The sequence below is a fragment of the Paroedura picta genome, chromosome 11, assembly GCF_049243985.1.
Source record: "Paroedura picta isolate Pp20150507F chromosome 11, Ppicta_v3.0, whole genome shotgun sequence".
Classification (NCBI taxonomy): Eukaryota; Metazoa; Chordata; class Lepidosauria; order Squamata; family Gekkonidae; genus Paroedura; species Paroedura picta.
In genome coordinates, this window is record NC_135379.1 from 21,633,524 (window position 1) to 21,646,172 (window position 12,649).

The 12,649-nt window shown below is 41.2% G+C and overlaps 1 protein-coding gene across 1 annotated transcript; it reads right to left on the reverse strand.

Annotated features, from left to right (window-relative positions):
• Positions 1 to 12,635, reverse strand: PDK4 (pyruvate dehydrogenase kinase 4). The gene is made up of 11 exons (XM_077304733.1): positions 12,277 to 12,635; positions 9,343 to 9,484; positions 8,716 to 8,787; positions 7,130 to 7,314; positions 6,547 to 6,636; positions 6,155 to 6,232; positions 5,589 to 5,665; positions 4,630 to 4,728; positions 4,213 to 4,323; positions 2,828 to 2,941; positions 1 to 2,291 (listed from the first exon to the last, which is right to left on the reverse strand). The coding sequence occupies exons 1-11, from the start codon at positions 12,422 to 12,424 to the stop codon at positions 2,148 to 2,150; spliced, it is 1,260 nt and encodes a 419-aa protein (XP_077160848.1). The 5' UTR covers positions 12,425 to 12,635; the 3' UTR covers positions 1 to 2,147.
• Between the last annotated feature and the right edge of the window lie 14 nt (positions 12,636 to 12,649).

Consider the following 12,649-nt stretch of genomic DNA (forward strand, 5'->3'; position numbering starts at 1 on the left):
GAGTATTTAGAAGTTTAATTTAAAAACCTTACAGTCTATTTCAAGTATACGTGAACTTAAAAGGCACACAGTAGCAGAAACAAGGCAACCGTCTAAATTCATTTGTGGTTTCATTACACTCAGTACTTTGACGTTGCACAAAAAGTGCAAAAGCAGACCAAAAGCTCATTTTGCTCAGAAGATGTGCGGAGTGTGCAGCATTTCAGTTTCGGCCCTATGATTCAGCACGTATGCTTCTCCAAAGGGATTCCAATACCCCTTTTACGTGTCAGTGTTAATAATGGCACTTTTGTTTCCCAAAAGCAGTGCATAGATTGACAGCATAGGTTTGAATTCGTTTGACATTAACAAAACAACTTTTTACAGATTTTAGGTGTTAATATAAAAGGGTCAAGGGGTGTACAATCTATCAGTTACCCAAACACATTCTGGTAACACTGCATGGGAGAAAGGTCTGATGCTATGAAGATCATTTGAATGACAAGTATCTTTATTTTCATAGTTCATGCAGTCCATTATAACCTCAAGATTAACTCCACTGTATAGGGGGCACCTCAAGAATGTAACTGCAATCGGCACACCAGCCATGAAATCATATATACAAAATAGCCACTTTACAAAACAAAATCTTAGCAAAGTGCCCATGTCTGAACTAAGCTTCTAATGTGAATAAAACATACAATGCCCCAGTAATGTTAGCTGCTAAGCCTTTCATAGATACACTGTACCAACAGCACACAATAGCCTCACATGGCTGGGATTACCTATCTGACTGAACTTTATGTTCACATAAAAGTGTGAATGTCAGCAATAATGTTGCTACAACTGAACATGAAAACTAATCTTTGTAGAAAAGTTCCTAATCTTTTCAAAGTAAGCTAGGATTAGCCCTTTAGTTTATTATCACCTTTTTCAAAAAGAAAGGTTGATCTCGTCACCAACTAGGCCCTGTCCAAATCCCTCCTTTCTGGAGGTGCTAATCATTTGGAATGGAATCCTCTCCCAATAATCACTTTTCAAAGATTCTGCAGTACTATACACAGAACGAGTATTTACAGATTTCTTTTTATCTCAGGTACAATAGCTTCCAAAACCTGTTTACCATCATATCTCCATGATATTCACATTTACAAATTAATCTGGTGACATTTTTTGAATTTGATTGTTTTGTATTCAAAACTGGCAGCTCCCAATATATCCACTGAAACAAAGACTATACAATTTGAGAAGTTATCTGCCTCCTTACATTCAGTCCTGCACTACCCTCTTTAGTTATTTCATAGGTTTCCTTCAAGAAGCCAATTTTAAAAATCAAATTAAATGTCCTGCGCATTGAAGTCCATTTTGAATTTTTTTACAAGCTGCTTATTGCTGTGCACCTTACATTCAATTTCCCAGTAGATCCACCTATCTTCCTTGATGTTATTGAACAAGGATTTTCTGCAACAAAAGCTTATCACTTTGAAAAATAATAAAAAGATGCTTTACGCAAGTAGTTATTTTGGGAGTTAAAAATTCAAGTAATGTTTACCACATGGCTCATAGGAGAGGAAAATAGCACTGTGTTATTGTCTCTATGTCTCATTAAGCAAAACTGCTGAAGATAAACCAACACAGCATGTCGTCACAGCCCTTCCACTCCCAACAGTTGAGAGTATGTGAAGCAAAATGTATTGAAATATATGTGTGTGCACATCCCTCCCCCACAAGTCACAATCGGTAGTAATATTTGGTAGTAGCTACAAAGACCAAGGGGAAAGTTAATACTATGTGCTGGAGTTCAACCATTACACAGTTTTTGAATGTATCAAGTCCTAACTCAAAGGATGTTATACTCCAGAGTGTTAATTTATATTTGCTTTCACATGTTAATTCCAAAGTGTTATGGTGCTAGGCACACAGATTCCTATGCCTTTTGCTTTTCCTGGCACATGAGTCATCATTCTCCAGACGGTGCTTGCATTGCCTACAGGTCACATGTTGACATCTCCTGCTCCGCACGGTCGTTTCGTGCCTCTGGCTGAAGTCCTGGTGCAGGGCGGGAGTGGTCCAAAGGTTGGTTTGATTTGTCCTGGACTGCTACATTAGCTTGATCCCCTTTCATGTTATGTGTTTATTTTGCAGCATGTTTCAGGCACATGCTGATCTCATGCAGCTGCACTCTGTCTTGACAAGTTTTTGGGCTCTTTACTTGGAACACACCAGTCGTCTGCTTCTATAGCTATCTGGTAATGTTTACAAGCGGACTTGTTGAAGACAGGAAGCTTCTCTATAGACTCCGTGGAAAGGGCCTAGGAAGGAACAGAAGATTATTTATTAGATATTGTCTAATCCAGGAGTAACTGAACAACTGTAATTTGGTTCCAGTTATTAGCAAAGGTTTGAAAAAACAAGCCAGCCTTTTCACAGCATGATATTTTAATGTTAGTGTGAGCACTGATAATACTGGAACGGGGTCTCTTTTTCTATGAGTGATCAGTTAAGCCAGGGGTAGTCAACCTGTGGTCCTCCAGATGTCCATGGACTATAATTCCCATGAGCCCCTGCCAGCAAATGCTGGCAGGGGCTCATGGGAATTGTAGTCCATGGACATCTGGAGGACCACAGGTTGACTACCCCTGAGGTTAAGCCATGGAAAGGCTTAACCATTTTCATTTGAAAGGAGCCACATTTATGAACAGGGTCTGTTTTTGGGCATGGCATCAGATAATAATTTATGATCATTAATATTCAAACCCTCAAGGCCAATGTTGCTGGTACACCAAGCTAAATTCAAATGAGCAAACAAAAAATATATCGGGATAGAACACAAAATGTAAGAATTTACCTTTAGGTAGATCAGAGCATCCGTTCCATAACCAGAGATGGAGCACAGATTGAGGTCTCCTTGAAAATATTTAGCATACAGCCGAGAAATTGGTAGGCCATAACCAAAGCCAGCCTAGGAAAAAAAAAGCTTTTATTAACTGGAATAGTTTGCTTCGTTCTGGATTGTATTAAATACACTTATTCTATTGTTAGAGAGTCCAAAGAGATGGGTAGCGGTGTCAGACAGTAGAAATGAGCAAAAGTCTAGTAACATCTTAAAAGATTAACAAAATATGTGGCAGGGAATGAGCTTTAATGAGTCACTGCTCACTTCTTACAGCTAGAATCTCACATCCTAGCTCTTTCTGAAGAAATGAGCAGTGACTCACAAAAGCTCATATGCTGCCAGGTGTTACTGGACTCTTGGTCTTTTCTACTATTACCCGAGTCCAAAGTTTAGAATAGTAGACAATTACCTATTCATAATTTCACCATTGTTTTATTATAGCTGCCTTTACTTTTCCTTCACATAAGCAATAACACCACTAAAGAATGATCTATAATACTCTATGGACTGAGTTTTAAGCTGCTCCTACATATGTATAGCTCCTCATTACCAATGCTCAGCAGGAAGTGTGGAAAAGGCACAAGAAGCTGGTGACACTTTTGTCTGTGTTTTGCTAGTCTAGTTCCCAAGGTGAGAAACAGGAGTCTGGGCCTTTTAGTGAAGGCAATGGCTAATTACTGAGCATTCTTCTGTCCACAGTTCCACAGAGCCAGCTTGGTGTAGTGGTTAGGAGCACAGACTTCTAATCTGGTAAGCAAGCTGGGTTTGATTTCCCACTCCCCCACATGCAGCTAGCTGGGTGACCTTGGACTCGCCACAGCACTGATAAAGCTGTTCTGACCAAACAGTAATATCAGGGCTCTCTCAGCCTCACCTACCTCATAAGGGAGAGAAAAGGGAAGGCGACTGTAAACTGCTTCGAGACTCCTTCCGATAGAGAAAAGCTGCATGTAAGAACCAACTCTTCTTCCCCTTCTTCACACACACAATCAGGTGGCAAGGAGAACTGGTTCTAGGCTAGATTTCTCCCTGGCAGACAACTCTCCCTTTGTAGGGAAAGTTGGGGCTTTATTTTTTGGTGTGAAAGTCTCTTATACAACCATCTAATTTCTTGAAGAGATGCAACTCAAACACTGGCTAACTCAGCTTGGCAGGAACAAAACCTGAGCCTCTTTGGACAGTCAAATGTGTAGCAACAGGCACAATCATTGAATATATTTAAAGTTATTAGGCCTGCAAGCGTCTTCTGGTTCAATGAAGAGAAACATATTGGACATGGTGAGAACCCTTGTATTTTCCACAGCAGGAAAAAGATCAAAGAGAGTTTTGTATCTCACCAAAGGAGTGGAATTGTTGCTGTCCATCACAGGCTTTGGAGCTGTAGAATACGTGTAGCTGAAGAGGCTTTCTATTTTTCTCATTGGAACACCACCACCTCTATCAGATATCTATTTAAGAATAAAATCAACCATTAATAACATCTAGAAATATAAACCTGAACTATCAGAAGTACCACTAACAACTGTATTTGTTGTCAAAAGCTCTAGCTGTACAAAATTCGCTGACTGAAGGCATTGTGTGGGACAATACATAGCTCCAAAAGGCTTTTCTATTATTGATTATTGACGGTAATATGTAACAATGTTATCCCAACGATACAGTTTAAGTCAAGGGCACTTTACATAGTGACAGTTCTAGAGGGGTAGGCGTGCCATTCCCAGATGTCTACAGTACCTGCAACAAAAGCCAGTTACCTTAATTGAGAGGTCTTCTTTTCCAAGGACAACTGTCACCTCAATTGGATCAAGAGAAGGCTTTGTTTCTTGATGTTCAACTGTTGCCCTCATTGCGTTCTATGACAAGCAAAGAATTGGAAGCCTTCATGCAACTGATACAATTTAGAAATTTAAATTTTCTGTTCCCGATTTAAAAGACAGATTGGACTGCCAAGATTATTCATTTATTTTCAGACTTTTATTCTGTCCTTCCCTGAGGACTCAGGGCAGCTCACAAGATGTGAACATAATAAAACAACATTTAAACATTAAAACCAGTTTAGATTAAAAACCAAGGAGTGCCCTACCTTCTCTCCAGTGGGAGGCAGGGGGAGTAAAGTGCTATGGTGTTGTTAACTAAATGGCATGCAGATGCTGTTATCTGGGTAGGGAGGCCAGTTGTTGATGTTCTGTGGGCCTCAACCACAAGCCTGATGGAACAGCTCTGTCTTGCAGGCCCTGCAGCACTGTTTTAAGTCCTGTAGGGTCCTGTTCTCACTTGGAAGAGCATTTCCCACCAGGCCAATGCCAGAGTAGAGAAATCTCTGGCTCTGGTTGAGGTCACTCTCGACTCCTCTGGGGCCAGGGATCATAAGCGGCTTTTGAGTGCTCAATTGTAGATTTCTCTGCGGGGCATAAGGGGGGTCTTTGAACCGAAGCTCCTCCCACTAAGACAGAAGTTCTTAGCAATTTAGCAACATTTCAGAGACAGTTCTATGTTTAATTGCCATATCTTACACTTCACTGAGCTCCCAAGCCTGTTTGTATGGAGGAGAGTTCTATCGTGCAGAATGTGGACTGAGGAGTAGCCATTGCCTGAGCGCTTCCTTCGTTCCCCCTTATTCCATTTTGCTGTTCTCAGGAATATATTTTAAACGAACAACTGACTTCTGAGTAAGTCTAGTGAAGATGAATTCTTCACAACCACAAATACAAACCTTGAAGAGTTCAAACAGCATGTGGAAGAGATGGGAAGGAACATACACTATGTGAATAGGCTGCCCAGTTTCTTTTCCTGCAGAAAAACACAGGCAAACAATCAGTCCTCTGGTCTGATTATTCAAGTGCACATGGTTTTCATTATTAGTGCATCCCTAGCAGTTTTTGGCAAGCCATGACTAAGTCACAGGATGGTGCAGTCCACACAGCATGCAAAGCAAGCTCTTCATCAAAGAGATCAAATTCATTGCCGTTTCTCTGTGCTAATTGCTTTTTAAAAAAACAACAGTTGTCAGCTATTTTATAATCCCATATCAAGATATTTTTTCTAGTATATCACATCTTATTAGGGACTGCATAGGTGAATATATACTAATATAGAAATTTATCCTTATCCTTAGGACAAAAAGTTATAGACTTGTTGTTCCATGCAATGCATTCAGAAACGCCCCATAGTAAGAGCAAGGACTATAGCTGTAAAGTAAGTAACAGGGGCCTTAGAGGCAAGATTTGTAGGACTAGCCTAATATAGTTGGGATGGAAAAGGAGAAGGAAAAAATCTCACCATTCACTTGAGTAAGCTTCAGGTCTGGAGAAGCAAAATAATACTGGTCACAAAGCATTTGGGCACTCTGGAAAGCATCTGAAATTCAATTTAAAAGGGAAAAAATGTTTTAAATAGAATTTTGAATGTCATGTTATCTAGACATTAGATTACTTCCAAGTCAGTATTTCAGTGTGGGGACAGAACAGTCTTGCTGATGAGAGACTTTTAAGCTTTGTGAAGCACATGGGCTCAAAGGTGCACAGCACTGCTACTTTGTGCAGGATTAGGAAGACACGCAATCAAGGCTAAAATCATGATAGTACCTTGAATGACTAAGAAATGTTCATATTGCCTGCAGGTTAATTTGTGTGAAATTTAAAAGAAAGGTGTGATCTAAATTTAATACATACCGTGCACTAGATCCACAACGTCACAGCAAGGGTCAATGCATCCAATATGCTTTGGATTACCCTGACTGTTACTGTTATCAAAAATAAGTGCTGTGGAAAAGAAACATATTTCAAACTGTTAAATATAATTCACCAGACTGAACTAATGCGTATCATTCAGTTTCAACACCTGATCACATTTGTATCTGTTCCTTCTTCCAAGACACTCAGGCTGGGCATACATCTGGTTTTATTTTTCACCACAACCCTGTGAGGTCGGTTATACTAGTACAATGTCTTGTCCAAAGCCAGAGTTGGAATCTCAACTGAGGACTCCTTTATAGTATCTTTTACAACATACCAAGGCTGCCTAACACTCAGTTGGACCTTTGGTCTAATCTTGCTTAGTACTATCTACACAAACTGGCAGTTTCTGTCCAGAGTCTTAGGAAGAGGTCTTTCACATTATGTATTACCCAATCCTTTAAACTAAAGATTTAAAAAATATTTTAGCATTTTTTTAATTTATTAATTTTTAAAAAGAAAACCTATTAACATTTCTTTTTGTTAAAGCTATATATATTAGCATGATATCTGAACTTACTATGCTGGTTTATTAACATTCGGATAGATATCCGGTTCATGTAAAACCGATCCAAGAAGTACTGGATGTTTTGATTGGTGAAGGGGTCCATTTTAGAAGTGTCTCTGTATTCTAGAACACCTTGTGCCATTGTAGGCACAACATCGTGGTGTCGATTTCGGACTTTGACAATAGCATCTATAAAACTAAAAGGACAGAATAACTTCAGATGGGCCTACATAAAGAAGCCAGAAAAGCAAAAATGGCAAGATTAATTTACAATTATACAGACATAACCATTTAACTGAAAACAGAAGCAAAAACAGGATAGACACACGTTAGTCCTAACTATCAAACCAGAATTCCTAACTCTCTTCCTTCTACAAGGAGCTTCAATGGAACTACTATAAAACTGAAGGGCAGAAATTGCTTACTTCCCCTTCAACATTCACACTGTCGAGGCAAATGAAGCATCCTAATGCGGTGTTGACAGTTTGGAATTTATTGTCAACTTGTTTCATTTCAACGTATCACATTTCATAACATCAGGCGTTAGTTACAGTTATATATTTACTGCTAATTTACTCTCCTTATATATGTACTCTGATGATTCCTAGTTCATTGTCTGAAGAAGTATGCATGCACACAAGAGCTTACACTTTGAGTAAAACACTAAAGGTGTCAAAACCCTGTGATTTTTGCCATATGCTGTATTTTGGTTTTGATTTGTTGCAAGCAGGCGCTATTAAGCCCTACGAATTCCACATATCTCTCACACCTCACAGGTTACTCACATCCTCTAGTCTCTTGCAGCCCCCCCCCCCCGCCAGCCCAGCATCTGGCCTACTTCCCACTGAGAGTTACCAGCCCCCCACCATTGTCATGCCGACCCCCTGCAATCTCAGGCAAAGTGTTACCTTGTGGAGGAGTGGGAATAAACCACCCAAAAGAAATTTAAAGACTTGAATTGGGGGTATCTCCCCAGTCCAAGCAAGAACCGTGTATGCTGTCGCTTTGATGTTTCCCATTAAAGAATTCTGATTTCTGCAAACCCCGAGTCTTTGTGGTGTCTACAGGGCAATCCTCGCAAAAGGTGCCATTGGATTCAAATTTTGTTCTGCTACTTCAGACCAACACCTCGAGGCTACCCACCTTAATCTAGTTAGATTATTGTACGCTACCTCATTAGCACATAAGTCAATAGTATTTGTTTCCAGAATTGAATAAAGCTAAAGTTTTTGGAGTGAAGAAGAAGAAGAAGAGTTGGTTCTTATATGCCGCTTTTCCCTACCCGAAGGAGGCTCAAAGCGGCTTACAGTCGCCTTCCCATTCCTCTCCCCACAACAGACACCCTGTGAGGTGGGTGAGGCTGAGAGAGCCCTGATATCACTGCTCGGTCAGAACAGTTTTATCAGTGCCGTGGCGAGCCCAAGGCCACCCAGCTGGCTGCATGTGGGGGAGCGCAGAATCGAACCCGGCATGCCAGATTAGAAGTCCGCACTCCTAACCACTACACCAAACTGGCTCCTAACTGGTGACTTAACAACAGATGGCAGATAGTTTGAACAGAGCAAGGCCCTGAAAGTATGCAAGACAGAACAGCTTACTCAGATAGGACTTTGTGGTCATCTGGTTTTCTCTCATGGAACTCAACTAGCTCCATTAGACTTTGGACATACCTATTAAAAGTACAAACACAAAGCAGGTTATCAGTATATGGCAAGAGAAACTTCTTGCACAGATAAGGTTCCTGAAAAAGGCTCTACAATTTAACTTAAGCTCAAACAGTAAAAACTTGACCAAATAGACTACTGGTGAATGTTGTGTTAGTAAAATATTTCACATTCCTAGCTTCAGGTACTGAAACACCTGGGATTTTGAGTGGCAAGACTGAATGCAGCTAGATCTACCCTTGTGACTGCTTTACTGAGAAAGTTGCATATAGGGTATTGTGGCATCCTTTGGGTGATAGCATTACAGATGTCAAAGGGAAAGAACAATGACATCTCAATCTGTGCACAGAAGGGACTGCAATTTGGGTCTATCTTGATGCATTCAATGGCGTCATCTAGTACAACCTCTTCACACAATCTGATCAATGTGTGTTACTGTTCAAGGTTATACTCCCATTGTATTATAATGTTTGCTTTCCTTGAAGTTTAAAATACGTGTCTGCCCTGCTCTTAAAAAAACAAACAAACAAGCAAACTGTTGCAAAAAGTTTTGTAACTTACCAGCTTTTCACCAACTGTACTGAAGGAGTGCTCAGCAGTGGACTAGGGAGGAGGTCGATTTCCTTCAGAATATTTGCCAGTCGCACAGGAAGTTCATGCCGCAAAAAGGAAAAAGAGGTTCTTTCACATGCATTAGTTGACCCTATGAAACCAAGTAGTCTCTGTTAAGACGTTTTCATGAGACATTAATATTAGATTTAATAAGATTTGATACACATTATGTTCCACAAGTAGCTTAGATATTAGCAAAGGCTAGTATTAAAAAGAAAACAATTCTTGCACATCTGTAGTGACTCATACAAAATAATTACAAATGTCCTCAGTTCTAGCTATCATGCTTTTTTAAGGCTTGTGCTTGCTTGCTGCATAGTACTGCATTATAGGTATCAGAAAAGAACTCTAGTACAAGTTATCACAGTACTAGCTGTAAAAAAAATCTAAAAGTTACAGGTTAAAGGGATTTTAGAGGTGATTCAGAAAACTCACTCATTCAAGCAAAGTGGCCTTTATGGCCCATCTAGGACTATGATTTCAGCAGATGGTCCAAAGTACACTACACATTTCCTTCCTTTTAAAATGTTAAACATGAAACCCAGTTGCTTTTAGATTTTCCTGAACTGTGCATGTTCTGTTTTAAGATTTATAATCGGCATGAAGAATATGTAGCTTAAAATAGTTCTGGCTTGTTTGCAAGTTAAAATGACAGACTTATTCAGAAAACAGATATGTACAAACAAAAGCCAGCTGTTCCCAAGTGCTCACGTTGCACAGATTCCTTACCACTAACAGCATATATTGCCAGCTTAAAATAACATGAAGTCACTACACTTTCAGGTTTTGTTGGAATGCCCTATGGTTTTCTATTACCAGCAAATGTTATGATATGGTAGATGCTGATGTGTATGTAAGTAGCTGCTGGATGTCTGAAACTCTTAGGGAAAACACCCTAATTGAAAATTCATTTAGAATTTACTACAATGCTCCACACTGATGCCTTAAAGGCAAATAATGACTCACTCTAGGGCTACAATATCCTGCCAGCAATAATGAAATGCTACCTTTGAAAATTATCAATGGTAATGATGAACTGACACAAATTGAAAATTGGCAAGTAGATAAACAGATACACTTTTATTTATCCTGTATTTATAAACTTCTGGGATCTGAAATACTAGAGCTTTTCCGATCAGCTGTAATAGGAGACTATGGCAAGCAACCACAGCCAATGTGGGAGGAGACTGGTTCTGAAGATTCCTAGAAAGCTTCTCTCTACAGAATTTCTTTCTAAAATTACACTGCTTCTTTGGAGAGCTTTAAAAAGACAGGGAAGAAAGTCCAGGCATCTTTGTCTTCAAATGCTTTACATTTTACTGCGTAATAATTTAACAACAGCTACACTGCATTGGAAAAACACCGCTATGAAAAGAATCTAGAATTACTCCCTCCCCAACTTTAGTTGACTGTTCAAATGCAAATTCAATCACAAGTATCTATGAACTAGAACTGTCTCCTCTAGGATTTCTAAATTCTTTCTTGTAAACAAGTTGTTGCATAACAAAGCCATACTGGAATAGCTCCAGTTGTGAAAAACACTTTGTGCTCAATGGGTCATTAACTTTAATGCATGAAGTAAGTCTACACACTAGGAAGACAGCTACATAAGGACAGTGAATCGTTTCCAGTCTGAAAGCCACAATAAAAATTTAAAGTTGAAAACATTTTGGGGTGTGTGTATGTCAAAAGGCCTCACCTAAAATGGCAGGTGCTCATGCAACTGGTCTGAACTTTTTTGCTTTATAATCCTAGTGAATCACATCACACCTCCAGATAAAAAAAACATAGCAGTGCACCTCATCATGTCTTTTACTTATAGCTTCTCCAGCAGCTTGAAAGAGCGGAGGCATGGGAAACCTGGAAAACTTGTTAATTACAGTATTGGACCACATCAATGATGGAGTTGAGAGGCAAATGGGTCAGAACAAGAACAGCCAGTAATCAGCTACTCTCCAATGGTGCCTGGGCCCAGCTACAGCCGAGATTCAATTAGCAACTCCCATTGCTGAGGCTAAGGCAAGAAAAAGGGGACAGATTCCCTTCCTCTCATGACAGGACAGTGATTTCACCAAGAGGTCCTTCTTCAAGAAGGCTGTTTTACTTATCTCTTTGGTAAGTGGCACTGGGAAGAATTTTTCAGATGAAAAACTGCAGAAATGTTTAATCAAGCCATTGCATCTCTGTCGCCTGCTCAAAACGATTCTATCCCTCCCCAATTGTCACTGCCTGTTACAAAAATGTATACTGGAAGAAAATCTGGGTGCTGCAAGACTCCCATGTATTTTACCTAATGAAAGTATTCTTTCCCCATCTTCTCTCCCTACGGCCAGACGTCTGGATCAAGCACCCCTCAGCCAAGCGCCACACAGACACCCCTTCTCCGGACTGAGGCCGCTTCCAGTCTTTCCTAACGCAGCCCCACCCCTCAACACACAGGCCACCGGGCTCGTCTATTGCATCAGTTGCGAGCGATTTTAACTGTTGGAAGGTCTGTTTTGCACAAGCAGCACAATGAGGTTCCAAGAGAAGAGAGCGCACTGCTGGAAGTTTCCCTACCCAAGTTATTGCACGCAAATCCAAAACAGAGAACGGGGTTAAGAATTGCTCGTTGGACGTGTTTATTTATTTTTTTAACTGCACGGAGAAGCCTGTGCGTTTTTTTTTTTTTTTAGCATTATTACCTGACTCTCCCCCCTTGCATTTTGAACTGGTGCATGCCCATTTTCCCACCTCAGTTCTGCCCCATGCGCAGCCCAGGCGTAAGCTCCTGCAGAAGCACAGGGGGGGGAAGGCGAGCAGCTGGCCTAAGCGCAGGCTACAGAGCACGGAGGCACAAGGAAACCGCAGACTCTAAGAACAAATCGCCCTGTTTGCTCTCACCAAAATCGAGGAACTGCTTAATGGAAAGCGGCGACGGGGAGTACCGAGCGAAATGCTCCACCTCGCGGGTCACCCGACCTGCTCCGCCGCCGGTGGAGGTGGCGGCCAAAGGAGCCGCGCTTCGCAGGGCGATCCGGGCGGCCTTCATGACGGCGGCGAGGGCTGCGCACAAGGGAGCGGGCACCACAAGCGCTAGGATCGCGCGCGACTTTCAGCGTCTGTCCGGGGCGCTGCACGTGCCGCCCCTATTTACCAACTCCAGACCGCCCTCTGGGGCGGGGTCAAGACCTCGGCCACGCCCCCTCGGGCTAACGGGCGGGGCAGGAGGGAAGCCTTTCTGGGGCTGCACGCTCGCTGCCCCTCGCCCCACTCA